This window comes from Manacus vitellinus, unplaced genomic scaffold (assembly GCF_001715985.3).
Source record: "Manacus vitellinus isolate BGI_N305 unplaced genomic scaffold, ASM171598v3 scaffold_29_pilon, whole genome shotgun sequence".
In the NCBI taxonomy this organism is placed as follows: domain Eukaryota; kingdom Metazoa; phylum Chordata; class Aves; order Passeriformes; family Pipridae; genus Manacus; species Manacus vitellinus.
Window position 1 is genome coordinate 8,796,303 of NW_021940207.1, and position 18,844 is coordinate 8,815,146.

Consider the following 18,844-nt stretch of genomic DNA (forward strand, 5'->3'; position numbering starts at 1 on the left):
CCCGGAGAGGGTCAGCCCGGCACAACAAAACTTCCCCGGCTGCCTCTTCCTGGGAGTTACAGGCCTGCCCCGGCGCCCGGCTGGAAAGGGCTCCACGGCAGAGGTGAACCCGGAGTAAACACCGCCTGTTGGAGCTGGGAATACAAACAATGGGAGGAAAATACGGAATAAGCAAACTTCCTTGAAATGTGGGAGAAAACCGCAGACGAGAGCGTACTCCCTCCCTGAGTCAAGGGGGGATGCCGAGCTCTGTGTCACAGCCCTTGCTGTTCGCTGGGGAAAGGACTTTGGGTTTCATTTTCTCTCTAAATTCTTGATTTGACAGAGAAAATGAGTGATTTACATTGATATGATTTATCATGCTGTGTAAAATTTTTTTTTAAATTACTACTCGATCAGTTTTTGTAATTTTGAAATTAGTTAAATTATTTTTTTGACTCTTCATTAATACTTTTAACAGTTGACTTTTTTTTTCAACTGCTGTCACTGATGTAACTTAATCGTGCTGACAGAAAACAGCAAAACGTTGGAGGTTGTGTGATGCTGTAAAAAATTGCAGCTTGATACAATCTTTGATCAAAAAATAATTTCATGCTAGTAAAAATGGGTGCTGTTAAAAGAGAAATGAATATTTTTTTCTCAATTTCTTTACCCTTCCCAAATTAACTTCAGTTAATTGATTATATTATATCCTGCCAAACACAAGTAATATATGATCTGTATACATGGGACAAAAGCTCATGAGATGACCAATCTTACAGGACAAACCCAGAACTGTGTTTCACAGCCCATGCTTGTGCCAATGCTATGTGTACTCAAAGATGTTTTGTATTCCTGAATTGTGTTCCTGAATTTCAGGAACTTCTGTTTAAAATAACATGTAGAGTGCTAACTACAACACTTTGAAAAAACTTGGAAGAGTAAGGAGAAGTTTGAGTTCTAGGAAAGAGAAGACTTGGCAGGAGAGATGGTCATAAGAGGGGACAAAAATTTTCTTCCTCTGAAATGTTTCTTGTTGTGAAGTGACTCTAGTGCCTTTAGAAGAGGAAAGAGTAACAGGTCAAATGATTTAGTTTTATACTAGGGGAAAAAATGAAAATTATTAAATACTAACAAGATTGTCTTATGAGTGAATTTAGGAGTGATCTTATTTCACTGTCAAATTATTGGGCTTTCTGTTAACCACTTCCTTTGGACAAAAATCACTAATGCAGCACAACGAAAAGAAACCATTTGACTTGTACTACATTGATGTAATTAATTTTATAGAGAACACACCAGTGATAGGAATGCTCTTCGTTGCTGCTGGGAGTTCTGACTGCCAGCCTCACTGCACAGAGTGATAAGGTGCAGTTTGCAGTACAGGATCTTGCCAGCAACTCTCCAGGGTAAAGGGGATAGACCAAATAATTCAGCTGGGCAAAGGCACAGAGCAGTTTGCAGGGGTGTCAGTAGTACAGGACAATGTTTTGTCTGCTCTTGTCTGTAGACACTGCTGAAGGGGCCTCTGGAGCATCTGGACGTACTTCCTGAAGGGTTGTGAGCCCCCTTCCAGGGAATATCTTTCAGTGGCTTTGGCTAAACTTGTTACAGGTGTAGCAAAAAAATAGGAACCAAAACTCCGACATTACGTCCCTGTCTAGGGTTTATTATGTTATTTGGTTTAAATGTGAAGGCCTTGTCGCTGTGCCTTTGAAAGCTGAGTGTGAATCTCAAAAGCAGAACAGTGACTTGCCATGGACAGGAAGGGCAGCTGCTGCAGCCCAAACTGTGGTAGTATTTAAACTTCTGCATCCTAATGTGAAGCAGAATGAGTTCTAGTTATAGCCAGCCTAACTCAGTTCTTAGAATTGCATTTCTTCTGATGTACTACCTTAAAATAGTGTTCTTAGGGTTGTCTTTATTAAGTGGCAATTTCTTAAATGGTTTACTTTTTCTGTATATTTTTGGGTGTAATGGTTAAGGCTTTCTCCTCTACCTTTCCAATTACATTCACAGGACAGGACTCCTAATGAGGCAGCAGTGAATCTTGAAATATTGAAAATAAACAGCCTAGTCTGGTACAAGGAAATATACTTGTGGATTTTTTTGTGTGCAAACCCAAGAAGTCACTGGAATCACACAGGTTTATCTCAAAACTTCAGGTATTAGGTGAAAAACAATCTCAGTGTCCCAGTGTGGTAATAGTACACATACTGTGTCAGAGCTGAAATCATAAATGCCTATTGAATGATCTGAGAAACTTGGTATCTGCAAGGAAGTACTGTAAAAGATGCAGGTGTGGTAGGGAGTGACAGTTTTATAACAGCTTCCTGGATTGATTGTGTTTTGTAACATCCAGTAGTAGAATGAAATGAATTCTTTTTTTCCCCTGTTATTTGATTTGGAGACTACAGCTCTTTTGCAAGAAGCTGAGACAGTAATAAGTGATCTTACTTTCAGAGTTTCATTAAAGGAACTTCTTAGCTCCTTGGTCTGATTTCCTGTGTGCAGTGATAGTTTCCAGTAAAGGTCTTTACAGACTGTTCAACTTTACTTTTATACCTTTTAATATTTATAGCATAACAATCAATCTAAGCAAATCAAACTGCAGGCCTACGATAGTTCACCTTGCAAGACTACTATATATGTTAATATGTGCTAATGTTTATACTAATATGTTTGCATTAATAGAATTACAACAAAAGCACGGCCTTTTAGAATATCCTACTTCTAGTGAAATACAGAACAGTAATTAAATGAAAAGGGATGGTGTTTGGAAATAATTCTAGATCCAGCTATTCCCTTAGTAATGCTGAAGAAACTCTTTGCCTTTCAGAAAAGAGTTTGCAAAATCTGCAGCCTACTGAAGCCACTTTTGAAAATATTTGTCTTTACTGAAACCTGTAGAAACTTTTAAATTTTTGCACCACTAACTTGGTGATAAAATAATGCTTTATCCAGCTCACATCTAGTATTGACTGTCACAATGGAGTCTGGAACTAAGCTGGGAAAAGACGAGTGGGTTTGTTAGTGTGCTTGGTTGAGAGCTGCAGCAGTTCAGGTGTTGGCAGTTTCATTCTTTCTGACTTGATAATGTTTAAAAGAGAAGTAGAAGGTGACTTGATACTGTTACCTTCCCAAATCACTTAAACCTGAATTCTAGAGGGGGCTCTTTCAGAGGAATCTCTGAAGGCACCATCCAGAATTGTTGTGGCACTGTGATCTTCCTGTTTTACAGTCCTTAGGATATTTGATAGACATTGAGCAGACAGGTTTTTCACAAAACTTCTGAACATGCTGTTAGTTTACTAAGCTTCTAGAAATAATCCACTTTATAAAGGTGATACTCCTTTTCTTTTGACTGGTTTTGCATTATTTCAGTCAGTGAGATGTACCCCGACCATCAGGTTTTACTCAAACAGCAGTAAGAGGAAGCAGTGATGGTAGTTGAGACTGTACTTCTATTCCTAGATTCTTTCCTAACAGTGAATGGAGTGCTTGTGTCCAAAACATGGAATTTTTAACTTCTTTAGACCCAAATCCATTTGTGAATGTAATTCTGGCTTTGCAGCTTAATTTCTTTTTTCCTGTGGAGGGTAGGGGATGCTCCTCTGTTTGGCAAGTCCAATTTCTCCTATTTTATCAGATTCCTGTTGCTGCCAGATTTGTCTTGATTTGGGTAGGAATACAAATGATTAGCACTGTCTTACAGCCTCTTCAGTACTTTAGTTCCACAGTCCCTCACTAATCCCTGTTGGGTGACTGTAACACCTGGAGGGTGTATGGGAAGGTTGTTTTGATAGGAACTCATAATCCATTTCCCGGGGGTGGTGTTAGCAAATGTTTTCTGTGAGAGTAAGGGACCATTTTCATTTACTGTTTTGTTATTGGAATTTCAGCCCAAGATGTAAGTGGATAAAAGTAAATAAGGTCATTTGTTCAGAAAGAAATTAGGGAGTTGTGACAGGTACTCACTATCTTTAAGACTGTGAACTTTTAGTGAAGTTGTATAGAGGAATTCTTCAACTTGGTAGCAGCTATTATAGTGGTATTTGTGGGAATTAAAATCTTAAAGCAAATGTATCAGTATTGGCTCACTGAGGCTTGTGAATGCCGATGCCTCAATGCATTAAAAGTCACTTGTGAACCACAATGGTCATCCAAGTATTACGATGGTAACATGACCAAGAATTGTGGATGAGATTAGAAACTGTAAGTGAAAGTGAGCTCATGTCCTCAGGGTGCAATAAAAACCTTCTCGTGCATGGGCTCTCTATTCCTTGGGAGGAACAAGCTAGGTAACCTTTCCTTTTATTATAAACTTGACCTTGAGACTTGAGAAACATGAGCAATATATTTCTCTTCTCTTAAATGTGCAATCAATTTGTCATAAACTTCAGTTTATTTAAACTTCAACTTACAATTCCAAATACATTTAAACAATTTTTTTAAATCAATATCTTCATACCTACAGCTGATAAAATTTCAAGCTGTGTATTGATTCGGTATAATAGCAGGCTTCTGCTCTCTGTCAAAAGCAAATTATTCATCCCACTTCTTGCTGTATAAGAAATTGGGAAAGCTGTGATCTGAAGACAGAATACCCCCCTTCTTCCTAGCAGAGTTTTGAAGCAGGCACACACTCCAGTGACCTCTTCAAAAGCACAGAGTAGTCTTTATATAAACAAACCGTGTCCAACCTTTTGTCACATTTCAACTCATCAGTAAATTTCGAGGAGATCATAAATGCTTTTTTTTTAAATGGAGTCATGATGTGGTTCTGAAAGCCAGACTGAGCTGGGCAATCAACTTGTTAATTCTGAGGGTTGGTCCTGTCCTGTGCACAGGCCCGGGTGGCCCTTGGAGCTGTCAGTGGGTCGCAGCACATGGAGAACTTTCTTCTACCCCCTTTCAGCCCCATTGTTGCAATCCTGACAGTATGAGAACTGAACTGGCTCACTGAGAGGTCAGGTAGGAATGGGAATTGTTGAGACCATGTAGCCTGGAGAAGAATTGGAAAGTGGAAGAAGTGGGTAAAGGTGGAAGATCCCTTTTAGCGATGTTAGCAAGGGGGGGATCTTAGAGCAGTACAACGTCCTTCAGGTCATTTTGTGTGCTGTAATCAGTATTTGTGAGCTTGTGCATCACTAGAAAAATCCCTTTCTGTCTTTGTACTGAATTATAACTACAGAAGTATGAAATTTTTTGTAACCTTTACCCTTCAGTGAATACTGTCATAATCTTTAATCCATGCAAGAGTAGAGTTAATAATGGCTTTAAACTAGAGCAAAGCTTCTAGCAAATTAGAAGGAAAATGTAAGAAATAGCTGCTAAGTCTCTTCACCATCAAGTTTTTTATCCCTATATAACTTGGTGATCTTTAATTAAATGCAAATGTAAAATTATTTTCAGTTCATTGGATGTTAAGATCCTTCCAGCTAAGGGATGTAGACAAAAGTATATCTCAACAGGGTGGTGCAACTGTTCCATGTATTTGTCAATGTACTGGTAACTAGAAATTTAAAATCTCAAAATTAAAACTCATTGCAAGACTAGATTAATATCTAGAGCATTCTCTGATGTATCATACAGTATGTGAGCTGGTGTGAAGAAGCTTGTGTGAAGTCTCAGTAGTCAAAAAGATGCTGTTTTCAGCTCAGCTTAACTGAGAGAAACCTAGTGAGAGAACAAAAGATGAGCTTATAGATTGGCTACTTAAAAAAATCTGCAGCTACATTTTTGTTAATTCCAAATGTAGCTATGCTGATAAAAGTTGTATATAAAACTGTCCTAGTTAGAACAGCTGGGACCAGTTCATCACTGGATGGGTGTAACCCAAAACTGTGTATTCTATAGCCTTCCATGCCATTTCCCAGAAACTGTTGTCAATAGACACCCTCTGCCCGTAAAACAAGAAGCAGCCTGAACTCGCTCAGGCGCCATAAACTGCGGTGTTAAGAGGCCTTCGAGATAGGAAAGGATGCCTTCTGTCCTCACACCCCTTGTGTGGAAACTCCCCGGCCCGCAGGAAGTTACTTGAGCATTCCTGCGCTGAAGCTGGAAGAATAGTAATACTTGGAGTCTTGGAACTTTTTTAAACCAACTCATTCGATCGCAAGAGGAAAAGAAACTGCTAGATCCAACACTCTCAACGCAGACTTAGCAGCCACGCCACTCTTGACTGCGAACTGCAACCACGCAACTTTTCACGGCAGAGCTGCAAGCAGGTCACTCTCAACCAACAGGTTTTCCCCTCTCCTTTTACTTTGGACTCAGGGGGCCCAAAGAACACCACTCTGTTCATGCCCCAGGGTGCTGGGTTATATATTTGGATTTTGTGGGTTAAAACCAATTGTTTGTCTGTATAATTGTACTTACTGTATTATTTTATTTAATTATTATTCTGACTTATAATCTCTCTTTTGAGTTGAGTTCATTTCCCCTGCTGGTTTATTTTTAAACCAGCACAAAAACTCATAAAGATATTTTAGATCATCTTGTTTTAAGTGCTGCATGAGTGTTACTCCCTTTTCTGATATCAGACCCTGTGTACTTTATCTTGAATGACAATAAGCTGGTTTGGGGAATTAAAAGAACCTTCAAAGGTTCAAGTACTTGGGAATTATACCACGTTTAATGCAATGTTCTCCTTATTTGGGCAATAGGGGACATGCTTCACCTCATTGATTTTGACATAAGCCATGAGTGCTGCTCCTATTCTTAGACATAAAGTTTACTGCTAGTACTGGCATGACACTGAGTATGTCTGAGAACATGCCTAAGAAACTAAGTCGCTTGAGGGCAGGAGTATCCAGTTCTAGGTTGCTGGGATCTGGGACTCGGCACTGTCAGGACTGGACAAGCAGCAGAACTTGAGGCTCAGCAGTGCAGTTCAGTGCATGGAGACTTTGGGCACTTGCAACTAAGGAAGAGTTTGAATCCAGCTTTGGATTTTATCCCTGTGTTGTGTGTTCTTGTCACGTGTACATCCACTCAGACCTGTCTTCATCCCTGGGATTCAAGATACTCAGTAACCTCCATCAGTGGTGCTTGTGGCAGTCACGTATATCTGTACAACATATATAGTCACGTAATACTTACATCTGCATATAATATGTACGTTGCTAGTCATGTAATAAGTACAGCAGTGAGAGTAAATACAGCAAGTGGTGGGAGTAGTGGGGCTGTGGCATTTGGGATCGAGTCTGAGAGTACTGACCATGAGCCAATTAATTTGGTGCCCCGGGATGTGCTGCATGAAGTCCTTAAAGGGGCATTTCCCCTGACGTGCTTTGGGCAAACCACACTGGGTGGTGGCTGTTCATTATACCACTGAAGTGCTATGGTTTGTACTCATTGAACTTGTGTGGTAGGCCTTGGCTGTGTTTCCAAGTTCTTTGTGCTGTGTAAACTTGAGTCATAATTACTGCTGTTGTCAGGTGCCAGTTGATTTGTTCTGATGACACCTTGGGATTTTGCTCAGTCTCAACTACATGGTGAGATCTTTGCTTTCAAATTAGGTTCAGGTAGTTTTATCTTCCATTTGCACCTTGGTTTAAGGCAGCCATTCTCATTTCATTTTTGTGTCTTGTAGGAGGGAAAACTTTGGATTCATAGGCTGCAGCCTTTTAAGTCAAATAAAAGTGATTAAATGAAGCTTTTAAACTCACTACTCTTCTCAAATTATTTTATTTTGTTAAAAACTTCTAATATCATTTAGTGGTCAAGTCCCTTAGTTTTCCTTTGTTGAGTCTCTCTGATCACCTTGTCTGTTACCTACTTGGACTTTTCTGAAGGCATACCATTGCTCACAGTAAAAGCTGGAAGAAGAAGTTACACCTGCAATTCCCCCATCATACACATCATGGTGGGAGTTCCTTTCAAATGCTTCCTAAGAGCTACTTTCTACCATTGTTTTCAAAATACAAATTACTGTGTGATAGCTGAAGGTGGTGACTTATTTCCCACTCTCTGTGTGACTTGTTGGATACACTCCTTTTTGAAGTGCTTCATGAAGTGACAAGCCGGATGTTACATGGTATTCCTGCCTTTTGCAGTTTGTAGGCTGAATTTATTTCTTGTATGTGTATATGAAGGATAAAACTGGGACAAAGTCATCTGAAGAGGACTCAGAAAAAAGTTGGCAGATCAATGGAATTTTCTTATAGGGATTCAAAATCTGTAATTTAAATTCCAGAAATTTGCTAACAAAGTTGCATTTCTGTTGCGTGGGATACCAAGAAATGAATCTTACTTGTACATACAGATACTTTCACTAAAATTGGTCTTTTTTTAATCTCAATTTCTTCAAAAAGGAGGTGGATATTGAAATATTTTTTTAGGAACAAGATAGGGAAACACTTCCTGGGAGCAGGTGGAGTTCTGATAAGTACTTCATAATTTTGAAATTCTACTGGTCAGAAAACTGAGACACAAAGAAGCAGCATATGTGTAACAGGTGGTCTAAACCATGTAGATGCTGTGCATAAATTAGTGGTTTAACAGTGAGCCTGTACTGATTAATAAGGAATCTTTTTGTTACCGCTGTCTTCTGAAATCAACCTTGTAGTACCATAGCTTGGAAGTCAGTACTATGGAGAGAGGTGTGAAGAATATAAATTAATCTCTAGTGGAATGCAGGTTTCTTTTTCTTGAAACTGATCACACTTTCCTCTTAGCTGACCCAGTCACTTGGAATAATTTTCATTTTGCAGTACTCTTGATCAAGTAAATGAAAAAAGTGCTCCTTGTTGATGATAAAAATCATTCTAGTATCCTAAACTATCTCCTTTTTTTCTTGTGTATCATGAAGATTTAATGTTGTAACAGTTCGAGTAATTATCCAACAGTTGTCTTCATTTGTAACTGTTTAGTAGTGATGTAATATTTACATAAAAATGACACTTGATGTGGTGAACTGGCCTCTGGCACTGAGGAAGATCTTGGTGTGGTGCTGGTCTATGCGAAGGTCTGATTGGGAAGTACTGATAATTTGAGAAGTGTGGTAAATCTTAATTTTCAAGGGCAGAGTGTTTTGTTACATAACTTTATTCTTTTCTACTATTAGGTTTTACTCACTACATGTGCCTTATAGGGACAATTGAACAATAAAACTTTAGACCATAGAAAATAAACGTAAGAAGGAAGGTAATGTCATTCTGCAGATGACTGTTTTCTGGTTTGTTTTCTTTCTGGTACTGGGATTCAGCTTCAGTATCACAGAAACTTTACAACAGATTTGACTTTTAACTTGTAAGGAGAATAGGTACAAATGAACAACAATTTTGTTGTAGCTAGAGCTTGATTATCTGGGCTTTTGTAAATTTAATGCTCAAACTGGCTTTTTAATGTCATTGGCATAAGCAATTAGGAAACAGATGTTCTAGAAGAAGCTACAAGTCAAAGTTTACAAAGTCAGACAGTTTGGCTGGCTCCTTGTACCATGCAATATAGGACCAAAAGGCAGAATTATGGGAGCAGATTATAAACCAAGGCTTAGATAATGACGGGGCAATCTTAGTTCAGATAAAGCAATCCTCGTGTCTCAAGTGCTTTGGCTCCAAACTTGTCTTTATGCAGCTTCATTTCGGTAGGAACCAGCTAAAGAACAAAAAGGTTGAGTGTTATGTTTTTCCATCTGTGTGGTGCAAGCACAAGCAGCAATTGGGGATGAAGAGAATCTCCATTTTGAGGCCATCTGTGTCGGTTCTTTTGTCTGAACCTGACAAGAGGTCATGGCAGATGGTGGGGTCACAAAGTCTGGCTTCCTGAGCTTGACAAAATGTGTTCATAAAGCTGGAAGAATACCAACTGTTCATACTGGCTGAAGAGCATTGTGGAGAAGGACTGTAATAGTTTATGGACAATACCTTCTGGATCACTAAGCTTGACAGCAAATAACTTGTTAAAGATGAACCTGGTTTGCTTATATGTAAATGGATTAAAACTGCTTAGCAAATGTGTTCTTAACTGTGGTTTATTTGAGTAAATTACTTGTAAAGCCTCTTAAAGAAAGAGAGGTCAAACTGCATCATGAATTTTGGCCAGAGCTCCAAATGATATATTTGGAGAGTTTGTGTGGAAGGATGAGAAAGGTGAAAAAAGAACAAGCACAAAGATCATAATTTTCAGATGCAATGCAAAAATTCAGCTTTTACTCTTTTCCATGACCTCTGTAGCCTTGAGGCTTTTCTATGACTCTTCTTCAGGTTTCAGGATTGCTGCACAGATGCAGTGGCCCCTTTCCCCAGGCTGTAAATAGATATCTCTCAGTAGCACCTTCTCTGAAGTCAGAGAAAAATTATTCTTATTTTCTTGGATGTTTTGTTGTAAAAGTGAAACGTACAAATTTTCACAGGAGAATATCTTAGTAGAATTGTGTGGTGTTCACATGCTGGAGCAACTGCTTAATCATGGCTGCAATAAATGGAGGCACTAAGGATTAAATACAACTCATTCAGCAGGAAATGGAGGACACCTCTATGTTGAGTAAAATGGTTTTCCACTGAAAGTTTTATTGATACGGTGGCCAAATAAACCAAGACATGTATAGAAACAGCCTAGAATTTAATATTCTGGGCTGTCCAAAACTACTAATGCAGTGATGGGAAGTGGTGGTAGAGTGCCCCATTAGCTGTGCACACACTGGAACAATTCCTGGCACTTTCCTCGAAGGGGGCGAAGGCACTGCCTGTTCTCAAATCTCATGTAAGTTAAAATACAGAGGAATTAACATGAATTGCACCCTGCTTTTGTAGTGGTGAGTTCTGCTGTAAATGGTTGTGACTCATATTTGGTAACTAGTTTAGGTATCTTCCTAATTTTACTGAGTTGATTCCACACTTGAAAGTGTGAACATTTCTCCCTCTCTTACACATCCAAGTGCAATTCAAATGTCTTTTATAATTCATTTTTAACTGCAGGTAGTACTTATGAAGTACTTTCGAAGTACTTAAACACTTTGACAAGTTAATTCCATCTTTAAAATGGTTTGTGCTGCCAGCATTGATTTGTAACTTTTCTTCTGTTCTCTGTAAGACTTCTGGAAGCTTTCATTTAAAAAATAAGTCACTTTTAAGTATTTTTCAGTATACCAAATTTTTGTCTTTTCCTGGAATTCTAATAATATAATTCTAATTACACAGATTTAATAAAATATTTAAAAGATGAGTTTTAACTGCAATTTTTTTCTTGCATGTTTCCTAAAAATACTGAATGTTTTCCATATATATACATTTCATTAAAAGCTTTCTCTGTTGTTGGTGTCTAAAGACACAATGGAGAGAAGTAATTCACTTCCCTTTTATAAAGACATACTCTGCATTAGGTGCAAAAGATTGCATGGTTTTAATTAAAAAGCTTCAGTAATGGCATGACGTGCTTTGCTAACACATTAATGTAATTAGGCCTCTCTTTAAGTTGGTGTCTGTGTATAGGATTTCATCTCTGCCTGTCCCAAGCAATGTACATTTCTAGTATCTGTGAAGAACCTGACTATTGTGGTGATTGATTTTATCAAAAAGTGGGGTTTCACCTAAGATATTTCATTAACTTTCTTACAGGATGTTCCTTTTAAAGATTCTGTGAAGATGAAAAGGGATATCTTATGGTTTTACGAAATATAAAGCAATACTGTCTGACATGACGGCTAAAAATGTAAGTATAACTCTGCAACATGTATTACTTTGTATATTGGCACGCTACCAGTCACTGCTGGCTTTCAGAACTGGATGGACAGACATAAGAAATCAAGCACTAAGACCTTCAAACTGAAAAATCTTGTCTGATTTTTGTACACCACAAATGTATTATCCCATCATCTTCTGCTGTGTTTTGATAAATTTAAACTGGCTTGAAGCTCTTTAAGGATGTGGAGTCCACTCAGCTGTGGGTCAGGCTGATAAGTGAGGCAATGCTTTGTGCTGTTCCCTTATTGATTCTTTCGGGTCCCTTTCAACTTGAGATACTCTGTCAGTCTGTGATTCTTCTAATATTGCTCCAAACTCACCTGAGAGCTGCTCATTGTGTTGAATCTTGTCACCTTTGCAAAATCCTTCTACTGAGTCTGCCTCAAAACTCAAGAATGAACAGAAAGACTGCATATTTCTCTACTTATGTCAGTACACTCTTGGTTTCTAGAAGACCAAGGGTGTTCCTGTTTCTTCTCTTGCTGCATTAACAAGCCTGTAGTGTGGTGTCTGGAGGCTCCATGTTTGACTCCTCTATCCCAGGTTCTAAAGATGCTTATAAAGTGTCTAACATCCTGACCTGAATTTTCTGCCTAATTAGCTGTGCTTCCTGTGGTACACAATTTGTATAGAGAACAGTTCTGATTAAGTTTGGTGATCACTAAGTTGAGCATGACTTTGGGCCCTGAGCAATTTGCCTGTTGACAGCCTTTGACAGGGCATCCTGAAGTCTGGGTAAATCTGAACAGGTTCAGGAACCAACCCCAAAGAAGTGCCCCATGGTAAAAGTGCAGGTAGCCCAGAGTGGTGCTCTGTTCAGTAACTGCAAAAGCTTTTGTGCATGTTGGGTTACACTGGTGCCAGGAGCATAGTTTGGTTAAATTAATTCTCAATTCTCAGAAGTTTCTGTTGGCTTTATTAGTAGCTTCATTTGGTGTGTAGTTCCAGACTTTGAGGTGTCTTAAATCTCACTTTTTGATTCAGGCTTACCAAGACAGAAGATAATTTGATATATATATGCAAAGCCCTTTGACTTATTATTTCATAGATCATCTTAATCTCTAGTTTCAATAAGTAGTTCTACTGATGTATGTGGAACAGCTGAACAAATCCAGATCACTTGTGCTTTTGACCTTTTGTTTGATGCAGTCAAAGGATAAATACCAATCCCAATAAAATCTCTGGAGTGCTGCGTGATGGAGTCAGAGTGGCATAGGTTGGAAGGGATCTCAGGAGGCCATATATTGTGCTGCTTTGTGTAAAGCTCTTTGACACTGGAATCCAGTGGCTTGGTGCTTTGTTCAGGGCTCCATCAGGGCTCTGGGTTTTGAAAGTCTCCAAGGACAGACATGAACCTTCAGTCTGGGCAACCTATTCTTGTGCTGAATACAGACATGTGGTTTTGCAAGGCTATGGTTACTTTATAGAAGAGATGTTTTATTGGTATGTATGCTTTGAAATTTTGCAGGGTCGTATGCTTTGTGTCCTTATTTGTAGCACTTCTTCAGGTTTTCCAAACCTTAGTTACTTAGACTGATACTTTGGGTATCAGTGTCATCCCTAGTGTTTTCTGATGTTGTTAGAAGGCCCAAGAATGCTTCTGAATTTGCAGAGTTGGGGGGTTTAGCATATGCCTGTTGGTTTCTGCAGTTCAAAACCTGTTTCAGATGCAGGGTTAGTGTTTGTCTGTTATGTTGTTGGATATGGTTTAATGATCTGCAGAGTGAGCTGAGGGAGAGAACTTCTCTGTGGAAGTATTTCTATCTTTTTTTCCTTTACGTTGAAGCATCAAGGAAAGCGAACGCCAAAGTACTGGAACTTGGGCAGCTTCCTGAAAACTCTTAAAGGGCACATATCTTTCATTAAACTTGTACACACAGGGAAGCTGCCACCTCTGTGTTCTGAAATCACTGCCCCCAGCTGGGACAGAGTCTGGGCATGTTTGTGGTCCTTCTGCATCACAGCCAAGTGCAGTGAGTTTAGGCTAAAATGGCCTTTCATCTCCCATGCCATAAGCTGGGGTGAGCAGCCTTCCCTCCAAGGAAGCTTGTGCTTCAAGCACATGCCAAAATGTTTCCATAGATTGGATGTGTATGCAAGATGAATAATGTTCCCCATCACTGTTTTTCCTTCCTAACTTTTTGAGTACAGGATTGGAAAATTATCAAGACTGGCTCACTGTTCACTTCCTTTAAATGCAGGACACTTTCTACCATCTGCTTGTGAAATATTGTTTATGGGTAATTTCACCTTCCATAAAAAACTAATCCAAACAAAGCAGCTACAAATAATAAAATGTTGAGTAAAAGTTACAGATTCTCTTGGAGATGAGATGTTGTGTATATATAATATACATTGCACCTGGATGTAATTCTAATCACCCTATCTTATTGGGTTATTTCATTCTTTGCTTATATCATAAAATGTGTTTTTCTTGCCTGATTTGTACTGGCATTCCCATCTGTCCTTCAAGTAAGACGGCACCAAAACAGAATTGAGAAATGGAGGAAAAAATGAGCAAATATTCATGGTAAACTTATTTTTAGGACCAAATAAATAATCTGACTAAAGCAGATTTTTTCAATAAGTCTGTTAGTTTTGATTGTTGGCTCTGAATTTTTATCTACGTGAAGTTATTTTTCACTGCTTCTCAGGGTGGTTGTCTTGTTGTAGATGAGGTCAGTTAAATGGGTGTGATAGCTCTCCTTTCACATGTCAGCATGGAGGAAAGTTTAACTGCTGCAGTTGGTCTAGGAGTCTTGCCCTGAGCAGTATGTCAAGCCTTAGAGAAGGCTGGGAAGCTACAAGAGCTTGTTGTGATTCTTTTTTCCTTTCCCCTCGTCCCATTTGGACAATTAGTTGCCTGATAAAAAAGGCATAATACTTCAGTGGAAGTATTTAACAGTGTACGAAGGCCTGCTAAGTGCTTTCTCCATCTTACTTCATGGCTGGGCTCATCATGCCACAGATGGACAGGAGCAGCAGTGCAGGTCCTGCCATTCCCAGTAATCCACACTCTGGGGCACTGTTATAAAGCAGAAATATCACATGAGACATACAAAAATAACAAATTATACCAATTAAGCGTTTGATTGTTTGCTGGTTTTAGTTTAGGAGTGGTTAAATTACAAGATCCCAGAAGCAGTGGGATCCAGATAACAACCTGGCCTGAGACCTCTAACACTGAGATGGAATACTGTGAAGGTCTGTTCTGCTGCAGTACTGTAATATTATATCACACATTGCTACTTCTGAGGGCTTAGTTATGATTATTCCTCTGTAAGAGAAGCAAATTCCTTTAAGTCTACCATATTTTTCATTTAAGTTCTCATGAAATTCAAGTTTCTTTTCAAACTCTTCTAAACTTAGATACAAAGATTATTTAATTTAGAAAAGTGCTGCTGTTTATTGGATGCTCTTTATAAATGTGCACTTAGGACCATTGTAATGAAAGTAACATATTTATGTGCAAACTGAAATTCTGCTATAATCTTATGTCATTTGAATAACTGAAGGACCACATACACACAAAAAAACCCTCAAGTACTTTTTTATATTGCCTTAAATATGGATTCAGTTAAATAATCTAAATCTTTGAGAGAATGAAATGTAAATGTTAGACTTTTCATTCTGACACTGCACATGTACATCACCTTCAGTGTTTAATTGAAGTGCTGATATGAATCAATAGGGAAATGCAGTTGTAAATCTAGAGCTGAATGTTCAGTTGTGAACAAATTGCAGTGGTGTCTTTGGGGATGTTCATCATAATTATTATCCCTTCTCCTGAGATGAATTGAGGCCCTTTTCTCTAACATGATATTTATCCCTATGGACCCTTGTAGTTTCTCTGAATTTAGAATTACTCCTATTTGTGTTCCTTCTGGCAGAGGCAAGGGGCCTGGGGAGAAGCTGTTGTTTGTGCAAAGGCAGCAGTAGCATGATCCAGGAGTGCTGGCTCTTCCCTTGGCGGTGGAATGGCCTTCCAGTGCTATTCACTGTGCAGTTACCAACCTCTCCAGCCTCTAGTTTAAACTTCTCCTCGAGAACACATTCCAGTGTAAGGAACCACAGCGGCTTCTTGCCAGACGAGCTCTCCTTGCACCCAAGCACCTGGGGGGGAAAATACCAGAGTGCTTCAGTTTTCCATATGGATCTGCTCCCACATCGTGATAGGAGAGGTTTTGCTTTTGTTTTCATGCCTTCATTCCCTTGCCCTGCTCCAATCCCGGTGTTCCCTCCCCAGCCCCGCTGCATTCTGCTGCACTGCTGCCGCCTGCTGGGAGACAGCCTGGGAAATGGGGAGGGAACATGGGACACACTTGCTCTCTTTCAAAACAGCTTCTGGTGGTACCATCGCCTGCAACAGCCAAAGCACCTGGCTGCCCCTGGGAAACAGTGATGAGAGTCTAGGGGGGTGTGCCAGGACAGACAGGCAAGGGCAGGTGGGATACTAACAACATGTGAGATAAACTGAGGGACTGCACTGAGCATCTTTAGGGCTTGTTTACAGAAGCACCTAATTAGCTCATTTAGGCAGTGTTTTACAGTCAGAGTAGTGCAGCAACAGTTAATCATTTTGTGTGTCCCCTGATGGTGAAAAAATCTTGATAGAAATAGTTTCACACAATGCCGTGTGCAGTTTTTTCCCTACAGAAATTATTTGCTGAATACAAGTTCTTTAGTGGAACCAAGCGTCTGAATGCTTATGGTAGGTATTTTTCATGTGTCGTTTATTTTAGTTACTGTTTAATTTATCTAAAATTAAATTATGTTCTAATCTGAGATTATTAAAATTCTACAAGTGGCCCTAACATCTGTTCCATTGTTGCTCCATACATCTGTAAAATAAAGCAAATATTTGATCCTTGGTCATATAATTGTTTTCTCTTAACTTGGATACCAGGCCCCTTTGTCCCAATTACTTACAGAAGTATCAAATCTTATAGTGTTTTAAAAAGAGTTTTTTTGTATTTAGTTTAGTTGCCTAATGCCCCAGCAGAGCTCAGTCCCCCAGTGCTTCTCCCAGCTTGGAAGCAAAAGAGAATGCTTTGTTGGACAGAGGTTTCTAAGGTGGTGTGAGCATAATGTGCTGAAGCTGCAAAGTGCCTTACCATTCCTTGCTGCTGCCGGGCCCATCCCTTGTTAGCTGGGGTATGAGGGACTTTCCATCTCTTCCCTCCCTCATCCAGGAACTGTGATCTTACATTTTTCTGTACAAACTGCACCTTTCCATGCTTTGTGTACCTGCCAAAATCTGAGATGCACCATTCTGTGTATGATTTCAGTTCTCCATGTATCTGGTAACTTACCCTAAGTAAGTATTATTTACCTCTTGCCCACAGGGTAAGTCAGTTCATCTCTGGAAGCTGGGGAATGTATCTAAAATGCATCAATAGTCACATCTCAGACCTGTAGACCCTGTGCAGCTTAATACTGAGGGTTCTGGACATCAGGCAGGTTTGTGCTGTTATTGGTGGCAGCTGCTCCATTTGACTTGGAGGGGACAGTGACTTACACCATAACAGCCAGAATGGGCTGCTTGGGTCACATGTAGTGCAGTAGCAGAATATAATTGAACTGAATTCTTTGCCTTGAATCTCATGCTCTTGTTATACTCTACTGTCCATAGGATTATGATGGTTCATAATGCAGAACAGATTACTTTCATAATATTATTAGTTGTGCATTAGAAAACAAAGAAAGGTTTATCGTATTTTAAGACTTCAAAAATGTTTTGTTCAGGTTGGTGTGACTTCCACAAATGGAGACTTGAAAGGATTTATAGATCAGAACCAGAGTCCAACAAAAGGTAAGAGAATTCTATTTGTATATGTAGAAAAGAAATGTACATTAAGACTTATTTCACTGTATATGGTTGATTCACGTTTGGGAGACTCGGAACTTAAATGGTAGATGTTTTATTACTGACATATAAGTGTCAGTAGAAAAGACTGGAATATCTTCAGACTTTCAGAGGGGAAAAGAGGGTGTAGTAAAAGTAATTTAATTAGAGGCTAAAATAAGCCCATTTTTTCATTCCTTCATGGTGAATAATATGCCGAATTTCCTGATTTCTACTCCACCCTTAAAGTTCCCATACTCTGTTGTCAAAATGGCAGAGGTTAAGCATGACTTCATGCTTTTAAGTGTTCTGCACTTAATATATTTTGTCCTGTCCTGTTTCATCTTATTATTTCTAGATTAATCACTTTTGACTCAAAAACAGTTTATGATCAGTCATAACAGCTACAGTATTCCAGTAAAAATAAAGCTGCAACCTCTTATATATATTAGAAAACTTGAGGATTTGCAATTCAGAAAACATTTCAATCAACCTTTCTAAGTAAAGTTTGCTGTTATCCACTGCAATAAACAAATGCATGTACTAGCTGGAAGAATGATTTTTGGCTCAGGGCATCAAAATGAGAGAGTCTAAACAGAAAATGGCTAAAGCTTCAGTATCTTCCCAGTTTTCTAAACTTTGCAGAACATTACAGACTGATGGTAGGCCTCTGAGAATTATTTATTGTGCATTGCTGAGATAATTGCCCTTTGTGCTTCATTATTTTGTGATTATTATGTCGTGGTTCTAGGGAAAAAGACTAAAATAAGTGCAACGTTTTCAAATAATTTCTGAGGCAAGCAATGGATTTATACAGAAAGTAATTGAATAACTTTGTAAGTACAGGACAATATTGTTAGTAGTAATATCTCAGTGATCCTTATCCCACTCTTTATCAGACTGTGCTCCTGGAATGATGGATGTATTATTTACCTCCATTTTGGTATATTTTCTGCAATATTATGATCTAGTGAATTTTTTTTAACCTTGAGATACGATCAAAAATCACTGACATCTCTTTTGAGATATAACATCTCGTTCACAATGACTTACTCTTCTTAGAGAATCAAATATTCCATAAAAGCTGGAAAAACTTGTATAGATACAGCCAATGTCTAAACTATCTCTTACTTTCAATCTGAAGTGTCTTTTACTTATTTCTTTTGGCATGTCCACTGCTGGACTTTGGAAATTAGGGAGGGGGGAAGAAACTCAGAACAGACATTCAGATCCATTGTATCTTATCAGGGCTTTGTGAGCTTCCTAATGAAGACAGTTTTTATTGTTTTATCCATTACTGAAGTTAAAATAAAGTAAAAATAAAAGCAGT

At 38.8% G+C, this 18,844-nt stretch overlaps 1 protein-coding gene across 5 annotated transcripts in view; it reads left to right on the top strand.

Moving 5' to 3' along the window:
- Window positions 1-11,542: 11,542 nt before the first annotated feature.
- TFDP2 (transcription factor Dp-2) overlaps window positions 11,543-18,844 on the top strand; it is a 35,130-nt gene continuing 27,828 nt past the window's right edge. For all 5 annotated transcript variants that reach the window (XM_018074988.3, XM_018074990.3, XM_018074991.3 and 2 more), the window contains exons 1-2: window positions 11,543-11,637; window positions 17,415-17,481. In XM_018074988.3, coding sequence (XP_017930477.3) covers window positions 11,623-11,637; window positions 17,415-17,481 — 82 coding nt within the window. In that variant the 5' untranslated portion in view covers window positions 11,543-11,622. The remainder of the gene's footprint in view (window positions 11,638-17,414; window positions 17,482-18,844) is intronic.